This window comes from Macrobrachium rosenbergii, chromosome 10 (assembly GCF_040412425.1).
Source record: "Macrobrachium rosenbergii isolate ZJJX-2024 chromosome 10, ASM4041242v1, whole genome shotgun sequence".
NCBI classification, from domain to species: domain Eukaryota; kingdom Metazoa; phylum Arthropoda; class Malacostraca; order Decapoda; family Palaemonidae; genus Macrobrachium; species Macrobrachium rosenbergii.
The window spans coordinates 43,618,708-43,642,520 of NC_089750.1; the positions used below are offsets into that span (position 1 = coordinate 43,618,708).

The following is a 23,813-nucleotide window of genomic DNA, read 5'->3' on the forward strand; positions in this document are numbered from 1 at the left end:
GACCCAGAGCTCCGACAAGAATGCCTGGCTCCTGTCTGTAGTTATGCTGTCAGGCACACCGAAACGGCTGACCCAACTCGACAGGAGGGCCTCTGCACAGGTGCTCATTGATGCTTCCTTCATCGGGGTTGCTTCCAGCCACCATGTGGAACAGTCTATGACCATCAGGAAGTATCTGGCGCCCCCTGATTGCGGCAGAGGACCTACGACATCTATATGGATGTGACTAAAGTGTTGACGTGGTTGAGGGAAGGCTCCAACGCCTGATTCCGTGTGCCGGGTGACTTTATTTGTTTGGCACGGTATGCAGTTCTTCGCCCACTGCCAAATGTCCTTCCTGATACCGTGCCACACGAACTTCTCTGTCATCAGACGTGCTGTTGTTCGGCATGATGGATGGGACAGGCCGTGGATGACATCGAACATCTGCTTTCTCCTGGACGCGGGGATCAGGGGGCATGGGCAGCCCATGCTGGTGTCGCAGAGAAGTGTTGAACTGGACCCTCCTATCGGCACATCTTCCCATTTCAGTGTGGTGAGTGCCGTGCGGTAGGCTGCTGTTTCCGGGTATGCGGCCTGTTCCTTCGCCAGGTCCTCGTAGTCTATGCAGAGGTGGACGGAATTTATCTCGACCCTTGATAGGGCGTCGGCTACTGGGTTCTTCCTGCCTGGGAGATAGCTAATGGTGCAGTCGAACTTGGAGATAGCGGCCAAGTGCTGCTGCTGCCTCGCAGACCATGCGTCTCCCGCCTTCATGAACGCATGTACTAAAGGCTCATGGTCTGTGATGATGGTAAAAGGGGTGCTGTCCAAAGGATTCTTGAAGTGCCGCACGGCTTGGTAGATTGCCAGCAGCTCCCCGTCAAATGCACTGTAGCGGGTCTCCGGCGGTGTCAACTTGTGACTGAAGAAGGCCAGCAGGCGTTGGGAGCCGTCTAACACCTGCTCCAGCACTGCCCCACAAGCGATGTTGCTGGCATTGGTGGTAAGTCTCAGGGAGGCAGTGGGGTCATGATGTGTTAATGTGGTGGCTTTGGCGAGGGCTGCCTTCGTCTGCTCGAACGCCTGTTGTTGCGGAGCTGCCCACGCCAGTGCTTTCGGCTTCCCCTTCAGGACTGCGGTCAAGGGATACATGGTGCGGGCGATGTCTGGTGTGAAGCGGTGGTAGTAGTTGACCATGCTGAGGAACTCCTGTAGGGACTTGATGGTTTTTGGAGTTGGGAACTTCTTTACTACATCCACTTTTGAGGCCATGGGGTGGACACCTGCCTGGGAGATCTCATGCCCCAGGAAGTCTACATTTTCTGCTCTGAAGGTACACTTGTCGAACCCGACAACCAAACTGTTCTCCTGCAGGCATTTCAGCACAGCCCGGACGTGGTGCAGGTGTTCCTCCGGGGACCTGGAGAAGATCAGGATGTCATCTACGTAGCAAACACAGAAAGGTAGGTCACCCAAGATGGTGTCCATAAGGAGTTGGAATGTGGCCCCAGCGTTCCTGAGGCCGAAGGTGGAGTAGAAGGTATACGTTCCAAACGGCGTGATGTTGGCTGTCTTCGGAATGTTGTTGGGGTGCACTGGTACCTGAACATAAGACTTTAGTAAATCCATTTTTGTAAATACTTAGGCCCCATGCAGGGCTCCTGTTAGGTCCTGCATGTTCAGCAAGGAATAGTGGTCTGGTGTCGTTACTAGATTCAGCCAACAATAGTCCCCACAGGGCCTCCAGGAGCCGTCTGTTTCTTTACCATGTGGAGGGGGGACGCCCACAGGCTCGATGCCTTCCTGCAGATGCCCATCCGTTCCATCTTGGTGAAGGCCCATTTAGCATCTTAGAGTTTTTTTGGGTGGCAAACGCCGGAATTTGGCGCGTGTTGGCAGGCCTGTCGTGGTGATATGGTGATGGATGCCATGTTTGGTCTGGGCTCCCAGCAACTGACGCAGCTCTGGCTTGAAGACGTCTGGGAACTCGTGGAGGAAAGTGCTGTACTTATTCAAAGAGATGGAGCAGACAGCAGGCATCCCCGGCCCGGTGGAGAGTGGTCGGGAGCAGCAGGTTCCGGTATCCAGCAGGCGTTTTCGGCCGACGTCTACCAGACGTCCATGGTGTGCGAGGAAATCAGCGCCCAGGAGAGGGATGACGGAGGGCCAATCATATTTACGGCCCAGGATGGATATTCTGCGGGTCACAGTTCCGTAGCAGCGGATGGATCTTCCATTTGCTGCCACCAGAGCGGTTGTGGCGCTGGTGTGCAGTCGCATTCCTCTCTTGACAGCGGAAACACCGACTGCATTGTCCCGGTGTCTACCAGCATCCGTCGTTTCGGTATGGCATCGTGGATGAAGAATCCTACTGGTCGGGAGTTTTTAAGGTTTGAGGCCACTGCTGTTACTTGTGGCTGCTTTTCTCGTTTTCTGTGAAAGAACAGGGGGCTCTGCAACCTCTGGCTGCGCTTCCAAACCTCCAATGGAAGTAACACCAAGCTGGATTTGTCCACGTCCTCTGCTGCTGTGGTGGCTCCTTCTTCCTGTACACCGCGTTCGTGTCCTCTGCCTTGTCTTCTTCTGTTACCAGGTTACAGGCTGCAGGTGTTGTGGCGTGTTTGGAGGCTTTGGTGGCCTCATGGAGTTTGTGTGCGACGTTCACCAATTCGTCCACTGAAAGGGCGTCAGCATCCGTGATTTGCCCCCTCATCTCCTGCGGAAGGCGCCACAGGAATATTTCTTGAGACAAGCTGATCTCCTTCCTCCAACCGTCCATGTCAACCCCCAGCAGCATCAGGAGACCTCGGCATTTGTCCCAGACGTCCCTGGGTGATGCGGCCCCCAGGGGCTGGGTCATCGGGTCGAAGGCACGCTGGGCTCTCTATGGGACGGGCATGGAGTATGTTTCGATGAGCTTGTCTTGCAGGTCTCTGTACTTAACTTTGCCTAGCTGCGAGTCCAACCATGGGATGATTTTGTTGAAGACCTCCTCAGGTAGCGTTGTCATGGTTACGTCTGCCTCGGTCTCCTCATCTGTAATTTTTGCCACCCAGAAATGGACATCTGCCTGCAGAAACCAGGATGCGGTGTTTTGTTGTGAGAATGGAGAGAGTTTTATTGCCTGGCTTATTGCTGCCCTCGAAGGCAAGAGAGGGATGCAGAGGATCTGTGCGTCCTCAGAATGACTTTCTACCTCAGTGTCTGACATTCTTCCTCACACCAAAACGCGAAGTACGCAACGTATTTAGTCTGTTAATGGTGTTTGGAGCTCGTCAGAAGTCAAAACTATACACTGCATGGTTCCGTTAATGACTTTTGAGTACGGTCGACGTGAATCGTAAATAGCGGGGCCAAACCGTTTGAGCACGCCAGAACGTACCTGAAGGGGTACGCCGTAATTAGTCCGTTAGTGGTGTGGGTATTCTCTGAGGAAGGAGCTTTCAGAGACCCAGATTTTTGTCACCATGTGGCTCCATTAAAGGCTCTCTGAAGGTAAAGCGGCTGTAGTGAGTCTGTTAATGGCAAAGCCAAAACCACTGTGTTTACCGTCACTCCGGGGTCACCAGTTGTGAGAACAAGAAAGGTCAACTGGGTATTAAATTATTTATTACCTGAGTGCAGGTATACATGGCAGAGTGCGGATGGAAATGTGGTGCCTGACCTCCTATTGCCGTGACCCACACTCTGAGCAATTTGTGTTTGTTGAAAGACAAACAAATGGTAATTATGAGAGACATAATAAATGTACAATGATGAAATACATATCAGTGGAAAGGCCAGAAAATTCTGCACATGAATATTTACATGAGAGTCTTGACATTAAGAAATGCAATGCATGATTGATGCGAAAACGAAGAGACGTCTGACATCTTTACAAATATATATATATATATATATATATATATATATATATATATATATATATATATATATATATATATATATATATATATATATATATATATATATATATATATATATATATATATATATATATATATATATATATATATATATATATATATATATATATATATATATATATATATATATATATATATATATATATATATATATATATATATATATATATATATATATATATATATATATATATATATATATATATATATATATATATATATATATATATATATATATATATATATATATATATATATGTTGGTTGGTAGGCATCCCAACCCAACTGATAGCCCACAAATTCTACTCCCCGCCTACAAAACTTGAATTTAGACGGATTGAGTGTAATCCCATGTTTCTCACACAACCCGAAAAAATCAGACACATGCCAAAACGCTTGTTCAACACTCGTGTCATACAGCAGGGTATCATCAATGCACTTGTATTTTCTGGCAACGTTTGCTATGACGTCATCAAAACGTTTTGTGTACCGCGCCTGGAGCCGAGCAATGGCCCATGGGGGTACGTAGATACTGATATCATCCCCATGGTGTAATAAAGGTAGTCAACCTCCTACTCTCCTCGTCTAGTTCCACCTGATGAAAACCAGAATATGCGTCAGTCACTGTTTTAAAAGTGTGTGGTGGGACGTTTGAGACCATATCAAATGGGGTAGCTGTGTGATGGGTTTCTCTTAAACACACCGCATTTAGCGGCTGAAAGTCCACTGTCCTTCTAGGCTGGCCATTTTTCTTGCCAGTTACTACCATCCTAGAACACCATTCGGTGGCCTCACCAGCTGGCACTTTGCGGATGATACCTTGGCAGCTCACGTCTTTCTCTAACTGTTTCTTCACCTCGTTCTCCCAATGCTTGGGAACAGGCAACGGTGTATGAAAGGCCACAGGCTTAGCATTTTGCACAACATGAATATGGTGTGGGGGGCCTTCCATCACCGGGAGGGGGCACTGGCTCGTATTAAAAGTGGTGGCCGAAAAACATTGCAAGAGCCATTCCTGCAAGCGGTTGACATTCATCTCGACCAGGGGGAAAGGTGGGTTCCTCTCATTGGTAGGTGGGGCCAAGACCGTGGGAATACTGCCTGACGCGCGATACTGACCCTTGGCACTGTCTCTTACCTCACGCTTCATGTCTCCATCACTATTCCTTTGGGCCAATGAAGCTACGGCTGGCGGACTGTTCGCCGGAGGATGCACCGATGCAACACTGTCGAAGTTACAAGCAATTTCACTGCTCTCACAGACACTAGACACTTTAGCATAAGGGAAATCTCTTGGCACTAAACACAGCTCTTTACATGAATCTAAAGATAAGAAAACACATGATGATGATTTAGCAAAATAAACCATCTGCTCACACTTCACAGAACCTATTTTAATGCAACACCGGGTCACCCCCCATACTGGCACTGCCTTCCCCACTATGTCCACTAACTTCACCTTCGGTTTTTCCAATTGACCCTTGCTCAACCCCCATAAACGAAGATGCTGTGTGCCAGCCACACATACTTCTGCCCCAGTATCGGCTACCGCCATTGCCTGACCCCATTTTCTACTACTAGGGATGCGAATATCTATCTTCACCTTAGGCAGGTTACTACGACCTGTACACGACACTTTAACAGTTGCCAAAGAATTTTTATCTCCCTGACTTTTCCTCTTCCCTTTCAGGCAACACCTGGCCACATGCCCTTTACCACCACAATTAAAGCACTCAACATCTCTTGCTGGACAGGCTTGGCGCCCATGACCATGATATCTGTTGCAACTACTACACTTAGACCTATCCTTTGATGGGCCCCTCCGCTGCTTGCCCATACCTGCAGCCACGGCATCCGCCACGGGTGGCTCCTCTTCGTCGGACAGTTCGACTGCCACCCCAAAAGCGTTGGGTTTACCACCCAATGAGTCACGAGCTGCCGCCTCGAATGCTAAGCATTTTGTTTTCAACTCATCCAATGACATAGACTCACCTGCTGACTGAAACAACTCTCTTTTTAGCATGGGGTTATGTAGGCCGACCATTATCTTCCTAACAAGGATATACTCTGCTAAATCACTAGAACAGGACGGGCACTTAAATCTGCAATCAATTGCCTGTTGGAGACACTTATTAAAGTAAACTTTAATGGATTCTTCAGCCGACTGATGGCTACTGAAGAACATGTCCCATAACACAGCCTGGTTGGATGACGATGTCACTAGCTCCTGTATTGCATCCAGCATCGCCGAGGGCGTCATCGCAAATATTTCATCTGATGACAGCTTTGCATCCAAAGTACTCTGCAATTCAGCCTCGTACCAGAGACGTAGATGCATGACGGCTTCTATGCCCACCCATTTGTTCAGGTGAAGCCAACACTCTACCGACCTCCTCCAACTTCGGAATGCAGACAGGTACATGTCTAACTTGCACTTCTCAGGCGCCACTGCTGCTGGGCCCCTGCCTGACACAGGAGACTGCGGAGGTACAGAACTATTCCATTGAAGTGCTGATAACTGACGTGTCAATGCTTCAATCGCCGCCTGTTGAGACTGCAACGCACGTAAGATCCTGCCGGCTCCTTCTGCCGGTGCAGCCGGCAAGTTTGCAGACCTTCTAGCGGGCGTGGCCCTTCGCACATGCCAACTCATCTTGATTCAATTGTTGGTCCTTGATTGTCACTGAGTCATGTGAGGGCTAGAGAACAATAGCTAACCTCTGAAGCTTTATTAGCCCATAAAGAGTTCAGGACAATATTGGTTACAAGTGATCCTTACCAGCGGGCAGCTGTAACTGACTCTCCCCTTGCTGTGCACTGCCAGGCACACTCCCCCCTCCATTGTCCAACATATCTTACGGTTACGAATACGGCTAGCCCATACACCTGTAAATCTTTGTACCTGCAGTCTCTGCGAAGTACGCAGACGACGTCAGCATCCCACTTTATAGGTGGCTTTCTTCATCATGAACTACCCCCCCCAAAATCACTTTCATGCATCATAATAAAGTTTTCATCTAACCTACCCATCTCACAGAATCATCATCAACATAGAGTTACGGGCTACTCTAGGAGCAGACAAACAGATGGCGATATTGAGAGACATGATTAACATACAGTGATGAAACATATATCAATGGAAAGGCCAGGAAATTCTACATATGGCCAATTGCATGAGATTCAAGACAGATTAATGAATACAATGCAGTAGCATAACATATGTGGAATGGAGGGACGTTTGTCGTCTTCACAAACAGAAACATACATACAGTTTGATAAAGATGATTCGGTGGAACATTATGAGTACATGATTAAAATGCTTGCATGGCAATGCAAGTAGTGGTGATTGTACATAAATCAAGACAACAATGCTTAGGGAGAAACAGACGGAAACATTGTATGGTTGAAATCGTGTTCCTGTAGAGAAAGAAAACGAGAAGCTCCTGTTTTGTCCTGTCCACTCCGATGGATGACGATTGACGAACACATGAACACACACGTGTTTGGAAGAGACAGCGTCGGGCTCTTACAAATACTCTCCCCCAGGACGTAGGTAGCGTCTGATTAATCGGCTCGGCTGCTGAGACGACTGCTCAGGCAGAGGGAGTGGTGTGGTTGTGTTTGGAAGAGACGGTGTCGGGCTCTTGCAATACTCCCCCCCAAAGCGAGGCATCGATGTGGAAACTGTCTTGCCGACAATTGTAGTTGGCTCGAAGGGCTTGGGCTGGGGGCGGGTAGGAGGCTGAAGGGCGGCTGGAGCTCAAGGAGGACAGGAGCGGGTTGAAGGGTGACGTCGGATGATCCTTCAGTGGCCGGCTCGAGGGCTGAAGGATGACGGCGGCTGATCCTTGGTAGCCAACTCGAGAGGGGCGGCAGCAGGCTGAAGGATGACGTTGGCTGGTCCTTCGTTGGTCAGCTCGTCCAGTACGAGTGCGGGGGCGGCTTCAGGTTTCCTGGGGGAGGTGTCCAGGGCTCCGGTGGTGGGGTGGGTCATCTCAGAGGGTCGGACTTCTACTGAGAACTCGGGAACAGCGGGAAACAGTGAGGCGGCGAAGGGTCTGTCGGTGTGTGGGTCGTCATCTTGGGTCGGCCGGGTCCTTCGGGTCACTCCAGGGTCACCAGTGTAAGGACTGGGGTTTGAGCGACATACTGGCTGGGTGTTAACTGGTTTATTGGTAGTTCCTTACTGAGATAAATGTACATGTTGTTTTAGATTTAGCTGGCCTTGTGCCAGCATGGGCTCTTGCTCCTCGAGCAGCCCATAAATAAATGTACAGAGTCTTCGAAGATGTTATCGACACGTGCGAGCGGTAAGGTAGCGTCTACACACAGACAGGCAAAAACAGAGGTACAGACTTGGGCATGTGTTTGTCAGCAGACAAACAGATGGCGATATTGAGAAACATGATTAACATACAGTGATGAAACATACAGTATATCAATGGAAAGGCCAGGAAATTCTACATAAGGCCAATTGCATGAGATTCAAGACAGATAAATGAATACAGTGCAGTAGCATAACATACATGAAATGGAGAGACGTTTGTCGTCTTCACAAACAGAAACATACATACAGTTTGATAAAGAAAATTCGGTGGAACATTATGAGTACATGATTAAAATGCTTGCATGGCAAAGCAAGTAGTGGTGATTGTACATAAATCAAGACAACAATGCTTAGGGAGAAACAGACGGAAATATTGTATGGTTGAAATCGCGTTCCTTTAGAGAAAGAAAACGAGAAGCTCCTGTTTTGTCCTGTCCACTCCGATGGATGACGATTGACGAACACATGAACACACACGTGTTTGGAAAGACAGCGTCGGGCTCTTACAAACTAGCAGTACTTGTCTTCCTGCTCATTATTTCGTACCTCTCTCACATAATATGTACAACATTGTTACATGACATATAAAAGGTAGGTATACATATCGGCAGAAAGGCCGTACAATGATGCATAAAATGGCCGTACAATGATGCATAAAATGAGGTACACAAAGAATCTGAAATCTTCTTCTTCTTTCTTCTTCTTCCCAGCTTGTTCCCATTTTTATATGGGGTCGCCGTTTCGGATGAGCTGTTTCCATCTATTTCTATCCTGTGCTTCTGCCTCATCAATTCCCTTCTCACGCAGGTCTCCCCTCACACAGTCCTTCCATCTCTTTCTTGGTCTCCCTCTTCCTCTTCTTCCCTGGACCTCCATCCCCATAGTATGTCTACTAACGTGGTCCTCATCTCTCCTCAACAGGTGTCCATACCATCTCAGCCTCCCCTCCTGCACTTTCTTTGATATTTCCACCACCTTAGTAGACCCCCTAATGTAATCATTTCGGATCCTCTCCTCTCTCGTCACCCCAGCCATCCATCTAAGCATTCTCATTTCTGCCACATCCATCTTCTTCTCCTCTGTCTTTCTCAAGCTTGCTGTTTCCGTGCCATACATCATTGCTGTTCTTACCACCGTCTTATGAAATTTTCCTTTTAACCTCAGCGGTACTCTTTTGTCACAAAGAACTCCGGAGGCCGCTCTCCAATTGTTCCAGCCTGCCTGTACCAGATGTTTTACTTCTTCTTCCATACGTCCTCCAGCATTAATAAAGGATCCCAAATACTTAAAATTTTCAACTCTCTTTATTGGTTCTCCCCCAAGCCGAACACTTTCCCTATCACCCCCATCATTGGTGGTACACATATATTCTGTCTTAGATCTACTTATTCTCATTCCTCTGTCCTCCAGTACTTGTCTCCATCTTTCCAGTTTCATTTCCAGATCTTCCCTGCTCTCTGCGCACAGGACAATATCATCCGCATACAATATGTTCCACAGTACTGCCTCCCTTACTTCCTCTATGATAACGTCCATCACTATGTTAAAAATAAATGGGCTAAGAGCCGACCCCTGGTGTAATCCTACTCTCACCTCAAAACCCTCCGTCTCCCCAGCACTGCTCCTCACTCTGGTAAATACATTCCGGTACATCTCCTGTATCAATCGCACGACGCTTCTCTGGCACCATCCTCTCCCTCAGGCTCCTCCATACCTCTTGTCTGGGGACTCGGTCGTAAGCCTTTTCAAGGTCAATGAATACCATATGTAGGCCCTTTGTTTCCCTGAATTTCTCCATTAGTTGTCTCAGACAAAATATACCATCTGTTGTCCCTCTTCCCTTCATAAATCCCATCTGCTCTTTACCTATTTCTACGTCTTCCCTTAGTCTGGCATCTATCATCCTTTCCAGTATCTTCAAAGTGTGGGACATTAGTTTAATACCCCTATAATTACCACACTCTTGGACATCTCTCCCTTTGAAAATTGGGATCAGTATACTCCCATGCCACTCATTTGGTATCTTTTCCTGCTCAAGGATCTTTATCATAAGATCGTAAAGTATATCCACTCCTTCATCCCCTAATGCCTTCCATGCCTCCACAGGTATCATGTCTGGTCCAGTTGCCTTCCCATTCTTCATCTTCTTCAGTGCATCCAGCACCTCTTGTTTAGAAAACCTCATCACCATGCCAATGTTCACCTGCCCATCCCCTCTTATTAGTCTATTATTTTCTTCATTTAACAGCTGTTCGAAATATTCTTTCCATCTCTTCACGATGTCTTCTTCCTTTCTAAGTACTACCCCATCTTGATCTTTTATTTGTTTGATATGTGTAATATCTTTGGTGCTCTTATTTCTAGCCTTTGATAGCTTGATCATCTTATTTAATCCTTCCTTCGTCCCCAGCTCATTATACACATCATCATACGACTTTGCTTTAGCTTGGGCTACCATCTTTTTCACCACCTTGTTTTTCTCTCTGAACCGATCTCTGTCTTCCACTGACTGTGACTCTTCCCATCTCTTCTTTGCCTCCTTCTTATCTTTTACTACTTTCCCAATGTCTTCCTCCCACCACCAACTCTCCCTTTCCTCCCATATGATCCCCGATGTCTCTCCCAGCAGCTCCTTTCCATGTCTTCTAATTACTGCTGCATTTTGTGCCCACCATTCTTGAACATCTTCAATTCCTATATCAATGTCCTCCAAAACCCTCCTCTTAAACTCTCTCTTCTTATCCTCCTCCCTCATTAATTTGTACCATTTAATTTTCCTTATCCCTTTAGCTTTGGTTTTTCTTTCCCTTTTTAGCTTCAAATCCATGCATAGCAGTCTGTGTTGGGGGGCTACATGGTCGCCTGGGATAACTTTGCAGTTCTTGACCTCCCCCAGCTTTATCCTTTTATATAGGAAGTAGTCTATTTGGGAGCATCTTCCCCCACTCCTATATGTTATTAGGTGTGCCCTTTTCTTCATAAAGAATGTGTTTACTATTGCCATGTCGAGTGCCACAGCAAAGTCCACTACATTCTCCCCTTCTGGGTTTCTCTCCCCAATTCCATGGCCCCCATGCACCCGACCAATCGCCTCATTTTCACATCCAACATGGCCATTCAAATCTGCCCCCACTATCACCCTCTCATGTTCTTCCACTTCTTGCATTACTCCATCCATGTCTCTCCAGAAACTTCCCTTCTCTTCTTCTGTGCAACCAACTTGTGGTGCGTATGCACTTATAATATTCAGACTCTCTCCCCAGAGCACATCTTCAATCTGATGATACGGTCATTCTTTCTTTGTACTTCTATCACTGTATTCTTCAATTCACCAGACAGTACTATGCCAACTCCATTTCTGCCTTGTTTATTTGCTCCACTATAGTACAGCTTATATCCATCCCCCAATTCTTTAGCTTTATTTCCTTTCCATCGCGTTTCTTGCACACACAAAACATCTACTTTCCTTTTCCTCATCAGGTCAGCCAACTCTCTACCTCTCCCAGTCATAGACCCAATATTAAGCTGACATACTCTAAATCCAATGTGAGCTCGCTTCTTTAGCTGCACCCGCTCCTGATGCAGTAGCCCTCGCCTTATCACAGAGTTAGGACGATGTCTCTGTGCGTTGTTTACGGAGTACGCCCTAGCATTACCTCTTTCCATATTTCGGCTCATTCCATGGTTTTGGCACAGATTTTTACGGCCGGATGCCCTTCCTGACACAAACCCTCCCTATTTATCCGGGCTTGGGACCGGCACCCATGAAAGTGGCTAGGTTACACAAAGAATCTGAAATAAAGACAGGTAAAATACATGACATGATTAATGTACATCTGAAAAGAGAAACACAAGGAAAGAGAGGCTTTGCGATATGTTGCCCTTACAATATATATATATATATATATATATATATATATATATATATATATATATATATATATATATATATATATATATATATATATATATATATAATGTATATATTTTCATGGCATTACTTTCAAAGTACCTTCAGAGTTCCTGTAGAATCTCATTTGTAGTTGCTGAAGATTTAGTACCAGGATTTGTGATTCATAGATGATTTTGCTGAAACGAATTGGTTTTTCACAAGACACCTTTCACTGTAAATGTCCTAGAATTAGTACTGGTCACCCGTTATGAAATAATGGCATCGAGTTGAGTTCTTCAGTCACGTATTTCGTCACTGCACGTAGCAGGCAGGCAGGCAGAGATCAGCAGGTTCCTGTGGTGGCAGGATGATGGAGTGGCCTTAGGGCATATGCAGGTATTTGAGTAGATCCTTAGCCACGTGGAGATATGTGACACTTTCTCATAAGATATAAGCTTTTATAGATTGCTACTTGGAGATGAATTTAAGCAGCAGGCCGTTGCCTATTATATATACAGTGCTTATTTCCACTTTGGAAAGGCTGCGTCGATGATTCCTACAACAGTATCTACGCCAAAGTGGTTCACCTGATATTGAATGAAATGAAGAATATTGTTCATGAAGGGGAAGGGAAGCTTGTGTAGGAGGCACAAGTAACAGGTCCTTGGGTCACTGGTACAATGGTTGGAAGTTAGGTACATGGCATTTTTGCACCCAAGGAAGGACAAACACTAGCACAACACTATTTAAACTGGCTTAGTGAAGTATAGACAGGAGGATTTCCAAGGCTTTAATAGGAGCGGGGTGAATTTAATAACTGCAATTACATGACTCTCATGTTTAGCACAATATCACTAAATAGATTTACACTTGGCCCACGACGGATGCATTAACACCAAGAATAAAAACTTCTTGTAGGTTAATCATGAAAGTGCCATCCATCCCATCGACACCCCCTGACACCGTTACTTCAGTACCGTTTCATATTTATGTACTGTGGAGGTTTGGTCATGCAAATAGAATAGAAAAAGTATAAAGATTTGTGAAGGAGAGAATTGTTGTATTATCTGGAAATGCTGGGAGGGAGGAGGGAAGAGTAAAAAATTGATGAGTGAGCAGAAAACAGCAGGGTTATGGCAAAGGACCGCTAACATTTAAAATGTGCGAGTTTGCATGCATGATTAAGGCGAATGTCACTTACTGTGTTAGAGACATCGACATATTGCTGATGAACGCTGTGTGTTCCTAATAGAATTGGGAATTTTCTGAGCAGTGGGTTCACATCTTTTAGCACTAGTAGTCAATTGTGAGTGTAACAGTAACAGCCGCCTCGTTCCTCTAACGCAACCTACTTTCAGAGAAATAGGGTATTTGTTGAAACAGTTGGTGTAAGTGATTTTATAATATTGTAAAGGTAGTGCATAACCAGTTAAAACCAATGACTGTAGCCTTTTTTTCATAATTTACACGCTAATTAGACGAATGCTTCAGTGTGTGGGCGGATGGGTGCGACACAGCGGAGATTGAAGTCAGCTGTTGTTTACAAATATGTGAGACGTCGCGTGTTCGTACAAAAATGAGTCGGTTGTTGACGATTACTTTTGATTAGACTTGTTGTAGTTATGTTATTGTGAATAGGTATAGAGCAGCACAGCACGGAGAAAGAGGCTCAGAATTATTACGCGGGATAAACTGAAGGAGACTAAAAGCAAAACCGCCAAGCCGCCGGATTGGTCTGCAGAGCGCGCCCTGCAACTGACAAATTGTTCAAGCTCAGCCGGCACACCTCGGCAAGTCTTCGAATTGTTTCACAGATCACTGGAAACTCACCAAGATGAAGTCTGTTCTCATGGTTGCAGAGAAACCATCTTTGGCCCAGTCGTTGGCTGAGATACTGAGCAACAAGAAGTGCAGTACCAGGAAAGGTATGCAAGACCTTTAGCAAATCTTAGCCTAGGTTGGCCCAGGATTAATATAAGGAGAATCTCGCGCATGACGTCGTGTGGCTGCATTTGGTCGAGGTTAAGATATAGAATGGTCATCAGACAGTCAGTACTTGGCTTTAACAGGGTGAAGAACGAGGAAGCTCTCCTAACCTGGATTAAGGTGGTCAGTCCTTTTATTCTCGACGACCCGACCACTTCTAAACGGAAACATCTCTTCTGAGAGAAGTCAAAAGAGAAAATATGCAAAACTAATAAAATAGCCACTTTCATAATAAAACTTTAAAAAGTTTTACTTTATTTCTTGTTTCTTTGTGTACTTACATTATACAGCATAAAATTTAAACAGAATTTTCTCATCCTTTTTTATGTTGAATGATGTGGGTTGCTGGTGGTAGTTAAGACGTTCATAAAAAAATATATGTATACAGTATATAAATATATATGTATATATAATTATATATATACTGCATTAGCCATATGGCAATAAAAAGAAATGGAGGGTTATTCATTCCTTTAATTCAGCAGTACCTGGAGATTAGCAGGGACCACTCGCACCTAAGGTCGTGAAAGAGAGAGAGAGAGAGAGAATGCGTGTGGGCAAACATTTCCCACAGTGACCATTTCCTTGTTTTCCTGGTTTTCTTCTATGTTGCCTACCAGTGACGTCACAAACATGCGCAGTAACGCCGGGACGGTCTAACCCTGTACTCTGTTAAGGTAATTCTAAGCCGGCTGTCCGCGGTGAGCTAGACTATGGCAATTGGCGTTTTTCTATGTTATTTTACTCTACTTGCTTTACAAGATTTTAAAGTAATATTTTGTCGCCCAGTTGTAACTAAACTGTGATTGACCTTTGAATACTACACGACTTGAATTACCTAATGCAGGGTAGGTCTAAGCCGGCATTCCGCGGCAAGCCCGCCCCCCCACCTTCATAGCTAATAGGGCAAAATTGTAACCAGTAAACACCTCTAGGGTACGTTATGTTGGTATTTTTAGGGGTGTTTACTGGTTACAATTTTGCCGTAATAGCTATGGAGGGTGGGGGCTTGCCGCAGAATGCTGGCTTAGACCTACCTACTGTTAGGCAATTCAAGTCTTGTAGTCTTCAGAGGTCAATGACAGCTTAGTTACAGCCCCCGACAAAATATTACTTTAAATTTTGTAAAGCAATTAAAATAACATAGAAAAACGTCAATTGCCATAGTCTAGCTCACCGCGGACAGCCGGCTTATAATTACCTTTGTTAATCCTGGGTTGGCCGTACATGAGATAGACATTTTCTGTATTTTCACCTTCCATCGCGTCAGTTGCAGCAACTTTTCATGTAGCATAGCTTATCTTACGTGACTTCCTTCTCAAATGTATAGCCTGTACCCGGGAGAAGGCTAAGCCTACCAGAGTCAAAGTAGGCTGTTGGTATGATGCATATAGCCTATTAGCCTATGACATAATGTAGGCGTCCCCTAGCGAATACAGAGCGAGGGGTCAGGGCTACTGTAGACCTAGCGGGCATTTCAAAGGGAATGTGACCCAAACCTGTTTACCTTTACTTAGCCTAACTTTACCTTGGATGCTGTGACCTAACCTGGCTGGGAGGGCTTTGTCCTCCGGGACCCCCTCGGGTAATTTTGAAATCCCTTACTCAGCAGTTTACCTCCATGTGTTTTAAAATACTGTATGACTCAGCCTATTCTGGTCCAAGTTAAGGTTGGGTCTGTTTCCTCCTGGCCAAACAGGCCTAGAATGCTATAAAAGTGCCCATTGCTTAAGCCCTTTGTTGGCTGAGTCGGTTGAGCTTCAGACTGTCACTTGATGGGGCAGAGTTCAATGCCTGTGCCGTTGATGAAGAGTTAGAGGAATTTATTTCTGGTGATAGAAATTAATTTCTCGCTATAATGTGGTTCGGATTCCACAATAAGCTGTAGGTCCCGTTGCTAAGTAACCAATTGGTTCTTAGCCACGTAAAATAAGTCTAATCCTTTGGGCCAGCCCAAGGAGAGCTGTTAATCAGCTCAGTGGTCTGGTAAAACTAAGGTATACTTAACTTTAACTTAACTACCACATTGACTGTGGCTTAGTTGTCCTTTCGATAGAAGTTTACTTTAGTTGCGCGGCCTGATTCCTACTAGTTGCCAACCAGGACAGGTTCCTCATACATAAATAGAGATAGGCTGACCTTTCCCATAATGCCAGGTTCTGACCTAACCAGACCTTACTTACCTAACCTACTTTAACTTAGAGCGACATGCCCTGACCTGGCCGGGAGGGAGGGCATTGCCCCCCAGGACCCCCCCCCCCCAAAAAAAAGGTGGTAACCTGTCCTGGCGATGGAATTAGGCCCCACAACTAAAGTAAAGTTTTACCTTCCTTTCATTTTGTTCCAGTTCATGTAAACTGTTGAGGTAGTGAGACCATCTCTTCTGGTTGATTCCCAATTGTTTTTGTGAGTAGTGGATGAGTCATAAAGTTGCGCTGTGCACGGTTGAGTTCTCAATAAGGTAAAACTGCAGACTACTACTGTGGCCCAGTTCCTGCCAGTCACCTTTGCTTATGCTCTTGTTTGTGTGTATGATATTCACCAACTTTTTTTAATGTTTTTATGGTCATCCCCAGTGGCTGGCACTAAACATAGCACCCATTTTGCACATAAACTGGTAGTTACTGAACCAGAGGGGCCCAAAAGTAATCTTCAGTTTTACCCATAATTTATAGAAACAGTAAATTGTTCCAACACGATATACAAACCACTGGTCCTTTACATTAGGAATTACTTACGGCGAAGCTGGACACGGGTGTTAAACTCTTGAACAAGGTGGTTAGGCAGTAACAACCGTCAGGTAGGAGGGGTATACCCAACTGCCCAGATGTAAACATTCCAGTTTGCTTTTGGCTGTCATGAATTGCAGACGTGTTTTCAGATCTTTTTGCCTGTCTATTGTTAAGCTCTTTATTATCCTGGTGGGATCTTTCTGTATTTTTGTGTGTATATTGCGTGTGTTTGATATTTATTAATACAAACCTTGCATAAGCCGTCGTTCCCCTGTGCTGTGTCTTGGGTTTGATGGACAAGGGCGTATTTAGAAGGGCATAACCGAGTGGTAATGCTTCTCTTTCAGTAGCCCTTTATTTAGATACTGAAGGCGTTCCCCTGTACGTTTGGGGATATTGGATTGGGATGTAATATCTTCACTCCCCTACTTTGATCGGGGCGTAAGAGTTCGCTTCCTTTCTTCGGCTCCCGCCCTCCATGTACAAGGGCACGACTACTTCCTTCCTACTTGTGCTGAGCGTTGTTTTCACCGCCTGCGCTTAGAGAGTTGCGGGGGTGGGTGGTGAGGTTGCGGGCATCGTCTGTAAGTTCCGCTTCCACGGCACCCTTGGTGGCCTCCCCTCCTTCCTTCTCTCTCCCTGTAACTTCTTCCTTTTCTCTCCTTTGGTAGAAATGTCTCTCCTGCGCCCTCGTCGCTCGCTCGTTGGCGAAGACCGCGAGGAGTTGGGGGATGGCATGGGTAGTCGGGCAACCTCTTGTAAGAGGCCTCCTCTTGCTGTGTAGGGCAGTTCCCCTAGGAGCAAGAGGAGTCTCCTCTACAGTGAGCATTGCAGACACAGCAGTAGTTGGTTGGATATCTCAGGGGATATCTTGCATGAAGGAGTCCCGATGTTCATTTAGTATTGCTTCGGGATCAACCACAGTATCTGGTTGGAATGACATAGTTCCATGTCGGGATCATTCGGACTCTGTTCCTGCCAATGTGGATCGATCACTGTCATTGCTGGCCTTCATGTATGCTGTGGCACTGCCTCTGGCATATCTGTGGTCCATCTGCTCCTGCTGTTTCCTGTGTTATGCTCCTGTTAACTTGACGACAGTCTGTGGGTGGCTCTTCCTGGTCTCCTGCCGCAGCCTTCCTGATCGTTCCCATTGCTGCTGGTGACTTTCATGTGAATTTCCTGTCCATTGCTGTAGCTCCTGCCTTCCAAACCACTTTCATGGCTCCTGCATCAGCTGTCCTGATCATGCCTGCTGCTTCTCCTGGTGGTTGTGCCTGGTGCCGCTTCTCTTGTGTTCCTGCCTAGCTGCCTTGGAGGTTATGATGTCCACCATCCTGTAGAAGATGTCGGAGTGAAGGTGAAGGAAGTAGCCGTGTTGAAGTAGCTGCCGGCTTCCTCAATTTATCTTCGATTTTGTCTTCTGCTGCCTCTTCCCTTCCTCTCCCGAAGTCGAAGGGGCCCCCCGGGAACCGGACAGACCTCCGTCAGCCGAAGGAGAGGAAGGCTGCTTCTTTCCCCTTGATGCCCTTGGACGTCTAGGGACTGCCTCCTTCCGAGGAGGCAGTGGGTCTCTCATTGGCTCTTCCTGACCGTTGGGTTAGGAAACCGATTCGCATACCCTTGGGTTTTGTGTTTCGGGAGCCACGGGCGCGCAGACCTCGGTTTGCGATCCCGTTCCCAGTCCTAGAGGTTCCACCTTGAAGACGGGGGCTGCTTTGGGCGCTCGGTCGCGAGCCGCTCCGAGTGCTCGAGATTCTATGGAATATCGAGTATCCTGATCTGGTCTGGAGAGTACTCTCCCTGGCCCAGTTCGGGAGCAGTGCAAAAGAAAGGGCCGAGGCACCCAGGTGTCTCGGCTCTTCCTGCCGGCACCACAAGCGCTCCCAGTGCTTGCCAGTGCTTGGTCGGGTTCCCAGCCTGGTGTCTCGATCCTGTCGGTTCGAACACCAGAGGAAGCAGGGAAGAGATTCCCTTCGGGAGTCCTGCTGAACTTCTAAGGGACTGCTCTCTTCCGGGAGACAATTTTCTCTCACTGGCTCCTCCCGCCTTTGGGCAGGAACCGATTGGCATTCTCCTGTGGGGTCTGGCATTTCGGGGGTCACAAGAGTGTGGCCTCGAGAGGCCGCGCCCTCTTTGCAAGTCTTAGAAGTCTGCATCCAAGACTGGTTCTGCGCCTGGCTCTTTTCGATTTCTTAGGAAACCGAAAGCAGCCACTCCTGATTTTTGGGAGTCTCGTGGGTCACTCGAATTCTATGAATCATGAGCACTTTCCTGACAAGAGGCACAGGACGAGAGAAAGTGTCAAGACACCCAGGTGTCTGGGTGCCGAGATGACAGGTGTCTGGGTGCCGAAACGCCAGGTGTCTCAATACTGCCCGCCAGCTGCTTCGGTTGCTTGGCTGGGTTTCATCTTTGTGTCTCGAACCTTAGGGTTCAAGCATGCAGGATAGCAGACACAGAATTTCCCTTTGAACCTTCTTCTCAAGGGGCCTCGACCTTGAAGAAGTTCAGGAAACTAGCGCTAATTCGCAGCAGAGGAGCTCTGCCCTGTCCAGTTCCGATTGTGTTCGTGCGATCAGCTTGGCTTGGCTCGGCCCCTGGTCACACTTGCAAGACTGGCTCAGCTCAGCTTGGCTCACTTGGCTTGCTCGCCCCGCCCAGCCCCTGGTCGCGCTTGCTAGACTGGCTCGGGTCGCCCCGCCTGCCTCCCAGTCCACCGGATACCACCCGCCTGGATCGCGTTCGCGTGATCGGCTTGGTTCACTGCAGCTCGGCTTGGCCCCACTCAGTTTTCCGAATTGGGTTCTCAGCTCTATTTGAGTGAACTTTCTGCTCTTCCCAGGAAAGTGCTTTGCCACAGCACAAGTGCTCTTCTTCCCCCGTGTGGCAGATTATCACTCACGGTCCGCCTCTCCTGCTGGTCTTACTGGCAGGACAGGTAGGGGTACTCTTTCTCCTCACCTGTTCTCTTCTCCCCTTGGTTGTTCCGAGAGGCGCGAGATGGACAGAGAGAGCTCCGACGAATTTATCTTCGGAGTTTGGCTGCCTGGCGTGCTTTGGGTGTCAGTCTCCCGATTGTTTCATAGTACAACCAGGTAGCCAAGGAGGGTTTCTTGGGATCTGTCAAGGTCTCCCTCCAAGGAGAGAGGTACAGGAGTTTCACGCATGGGAAGCAGCGAGGGTCTTCCTCTTCAAGTTGCGATCACCCTCGTTTTTTTGAGAACTTTCGCTCCAATTCGTTGGCGCGAGGATCCCTGGGACAGGACCGCGGCTTCCCCAATGAATAATTGTCATCACTCATAACCCTTGCAGTTCCCAAGGGGCTGAAAATGCCGGGGACCGCCGCGGTCCTTGCTTGCAAGAGCATTCTCGATCAGATGAATTCTTTTCTTCGGACAAGGAGTTCATTCAGGTTGAGACACCAAGCTTCTCCTCTGCCTTGACAGATATGAATTCTTCTTGCCTTGGAGGGTCGTGCCGACTGCAGTTCTGTGGGCAGTTCTGGTGCTAAAAAGAAGGACTTTGTTCCAATTTGGATCTCTGGTTTCATAAGTCCTGAGTTGGCTCGACCCTTAGGAACGAACCTTTACTTGGTTCTGCCCTTCTCTTACAGAGATTTGCCAGATACCGCAGTAATCAAGGTTCGTACCAGGGCACTGCCTTGTCCTTTGGACAGTGGCCAAGACCTTTGGGTCTTAGTCATCTCGACTCGACCTTGAGTTCAAGCCCCCCTCAACTCCTAAGAAGTCCCAGGCTTCGGAAGAAGATTGTGAAACACATAGCCCTCTTCTTCCCGGAAAGTGTGCATAACTATGTCTCTTTCCACCCTCTTTTCCATGAGGGAGGAGGGCAGAAGGGAAGAGAGAAAGAAGTATCGACCAGGAAGAAGTTCTCCTGCAGATGCCTGGATGAAATGATACTTATCAAGTCTCTGGAGCTGGCAGCGACATTGCCAAGACCTGGGAATGGATTCCTTCAGGAGAAGTATCTATTTTCCTTGGGTCTCAGCGATTCTTTTCATCAAACTTCCATCCCACTTCCTCTCCTGTGCTCCCAATTCAGGAAATGCCAGCCCTTCTAGAGCTAATTGTCTCGGCATCCTGTCATCTTGCAGAAGCTTCCCCATGGTGGAGAATGGAGGTCTGCTTCCATTCCCCCGTCCTTCTTTCCTCTCCGAAGTACAAGGAAAGAGTTAGGCTAATGCTTCATTGAAGGAACCTTCGATTATGCTTGCATATTCCCCTCCCATCGTGTGTCTTCTGGATTCACCGATCAAGGAATAGGCGCACACCTGTAAGACTTTGTGTTGAAGGTGTGTGACCAAGATGATTAGTACCTTTTCATCAACATCCTGGACTCAAGGCAGCCTTTTGGATGAGTTTTGCGACACTCAGTGGTTTCGTTGAACAACAAAACCACAGTACATTAGTGGCATTCGTCGACAAACGAGGGAATTGTTTTTTCCTCCTGTTTCATCTGTTGACATTTGCAGGTACTCGAGTGTTCTGTAGTGCACTCAACAGCTCAATTAGCAAGATGTATTCCCGGTGGGGATGTATTGGTAGGCGAGCTTGGCCTTGAGTTTGAATGATCTGGACAGAACATGCTGTCCACTCTTTTCTTCACGAAGAGACTGGTTGACTGGGAGATCCCTACCATCTTTCTGTTGCCTCCCTGCATAACAAAGTTGGTAGTTTTTCTCGCTCCTTCATACTGGACCCATGGGCTGCTACGGTGAGGCATGCCGTCTTTTTTTGGAAAAAATCAATATCTACGTTTTTCCCTCTGTATTTGTCTGTTTCGGTAGGGGTTCACAAGCATTGCTCACCCCGAGTTACAGACAAATGTTGGGAGACTTTGCCTTTCGCCCAACCTGATAGCTCTGCTTCCGAGGCATCAGGAAGAGTTCTGCTTGACCCAATCTCCTGTAGCAGCTACACAAGAAGTGGTTCTTCAGGGAGTATATCCCTGTGTGTTCAGGACTGGGAGACCTTCCAGCTTTCCTTGCCAGCATGGGCTTTCTCGCCAAGCAGCAATGGATATAGCTGGATATCTCTTGAAGTCCTCTGCAACACTGTTCCAAGGACTGGATCTGACTTTGCTGGACGGTGTCGTCGATGGAACTTCTTCTCGGGTCAGAGTCGCTCTTCAGGTCTTTACTTCCTTGTATTCTCCACCGAGGGTTGCTTCTCTCCATTTCACTTGTGAAGAACGTAGGCCCTTGTGACCTAGTCTTTTATCTGAAGTAGCCTTTTTCTCCTCAGTCAAGATTTAGCTACAGATGAGAAGCTTCTTTGGTCTTGCTGTCCCAGGGAACAGTGCCCTGGGTGGCATGTGACTCTCGTTTAGGGTTCCTGTTCCGTGCTCTGCGCGTGCCCTTATGAGAAGTGGTCTCAGAGACCACACACTTGTCTTCCTGTGGTCTTGCCCACAGGCCCTTGGAACCTTTTTTCTTTGGTCCTGTGGTGGCTGCTCAACAAGTTGTGTTTTCTTACCCAGCTCCTTCAAGAGGACTAGTAGCATCTTGCCTAAGGTGTTGGTTCTGGAAGTGAGAAGGATACTGAGAGTGACTGGCCTCTCCTCCTCCTCCTTCCTTGTCCTCCTACTTCTCCTTCGGGATGAGAATAGAACTCGAACTGACACTTGCTAGGTCTGGCATCTGATGCGGTAAGACTATACACATCGAGCATCCGTTCTATTTTTCTTCTAGAATCATAGAAACAATTCCACTCCTTCCTCTAGCAAGGGGAGGAAGGAGAAACTGGCAATAAGGAAAACCTGGTCTCGGGTTTTCTTTACTGCCTGCGACTCTTAGATTCTTCCCAGCCTATTTCGTATGAGTTGCATTTCCTCACTCATGCAAAAATGTCGAGCATCTGTCATTTGATCTTGCAGTTTCAATATGTCAAAAGCACGGTACTCCTCCTCACTCTTTCAACCAGGAGTAGCCCAGGTGTGCAGAACCCCAGTCAGTTCAAGAGACTCACTTAGATTCCTCCCTCCAACCAGTGAGTCTTCCTAATGTAAAGGACCGATGGTTTGTATTTCGTGTCGGAACAAATCACAATTTTTAAAAGTAAATTGTATTTTTCCTAACTATACAAACCTGAGGTCCTTTACATTACATTTTTATGCCCTCCTCAAGCCACCCTTCAATCTGAACCTCGGCCAAAAGGCAAACTGAAATGTTTACATCCGGGCAGGCAGGTATTCCTGCCTACCATGGCAGTAGTTACTGCCTAACCACCTTGTTCAAGAGTTTAACAGCTGTGGCCAGCTTCGCCATAAGTAATTCCTAATGTAAAGGACCTCAGGTTTGTATAGTTAGGAAAAATACAATTTACTTTTAAAAATTGGGATTTCATGGCAGACAAGTTCCTGCCTGTCCAGTTCCGATTGCGTTCGCGCGATCAGCTCGGCTTGCCCGCCCCGCCCAGCCCCTTGGTCACATTTGCGAGACTGGCTCGGCTTGGCTTGCCCCGTTTGCATCTCTTTGCAGGAAGATACTTCCTCTGGTTGGCGCTCATCTTACTCAGTAGAGGTGAGGCAGCATGGCCATGGATCACCTGCTACATCAGTGGGAGCTTTACAGCGAAGGACATCTCCGAACGCTAGTAAAACACCTTACCTCTACTGAGTAAGATGAGCGCCAACCAGAGGGAGTATCTTCCAGCAGCAGCTCTCTTACCAGGTAAGGAAACAACAAGCATTGTCCCAATGCTAGAAATTTTTTGTTCTTAAATTTATTACATCATCTAATGTTTTGGGGTAGAATAGCCCATGTATCCCATCTCCTGTCAATGTGGAATCAGCTATATAATTACTTGCAAGTTACTTATATAAAAATGACATTTTTACGATAAATTAAAGTTTTATATATACTTACCAAGTAATTATAGAATGGGAGCCTGCCTGCCTCCCCTCGCATGGGCATAATGGCAAAAACAAATTGAAGCTCTTTGCTCA

At 46.9% G+C, this 23,813-nt stretch overlaps 3 protein-coding genes across 3 annotated transcripts in view; 1 reads left to right on the forward strand and 2 right to left on the reverse strand.

Annotated features, from left to right (window-relative positions):
* Nucleotides 1–4,445: 4,445 nt before the first annotated feature.
* LOC136842323 (uncharacterized) lies at nucleotides 4,446–6,560 on the reverse strand. The gene has a single exon (XM_067109582.1). It carries the CDS (start codon nucleotides 6,558–6,560, stop codon nucleotides 4,446–4,448), a length of 2,115 nt encoding a protein of 704 aa, XP_066965683.1.
* A 4,920-nt stretch (nucleotides 6,561–11,480) lies between these two features.
* LOC136842324 (craniofacial development protein 2-like) lies at nucleotides 11,481–11,900 on the reverse strand. Its single transcript, XM_067109583.1, has one exon. The coding sequence runs from the start codon at nucleotides 11,898–11,900 to the stop codon at nucleotides 11,481–11,483; it is 420 nt and encodes a 139-aa protein (XP_066965684.1).
* Nucleotides 11,901–13,639: 1,739 nt separating this feature from the next.
* The window catches only part of Top3beta (topoisomerase 3-beta), a 306,736-nt gene continuing 296,562 nt past the window's right edge, over nucleotides 13,640–23,813 (forward strand). The window contains 1 exon segment of the mRNA XM_067110195.1: nucleotides 13,640–14,051. Within this exon segment, the coding sequence (XP_066966296.1) occupies nucleotides 13,961–14,051 (91 nt within the window). The 5' untranslated portion in view covers nucleotides 13,640–13,960.

Excerpts from the sequence above, each read along its gene's own strand:
- LOC136842323 (XM_067109582.1), bottom strand. The coding sequence starts at position 6,560 with ATGAGTTGGCATGTGCGAAGGGCCACGCCCGCTAGAAGGTCTGCAAAC.
- LOC136842324 (XM_067109583.1), bottom strand. The coding sequence starts at position 11,900 with ATGGAAAGAGGTAATGCTAGGGCGTACTCCGTAAACAACGCACAGAGA.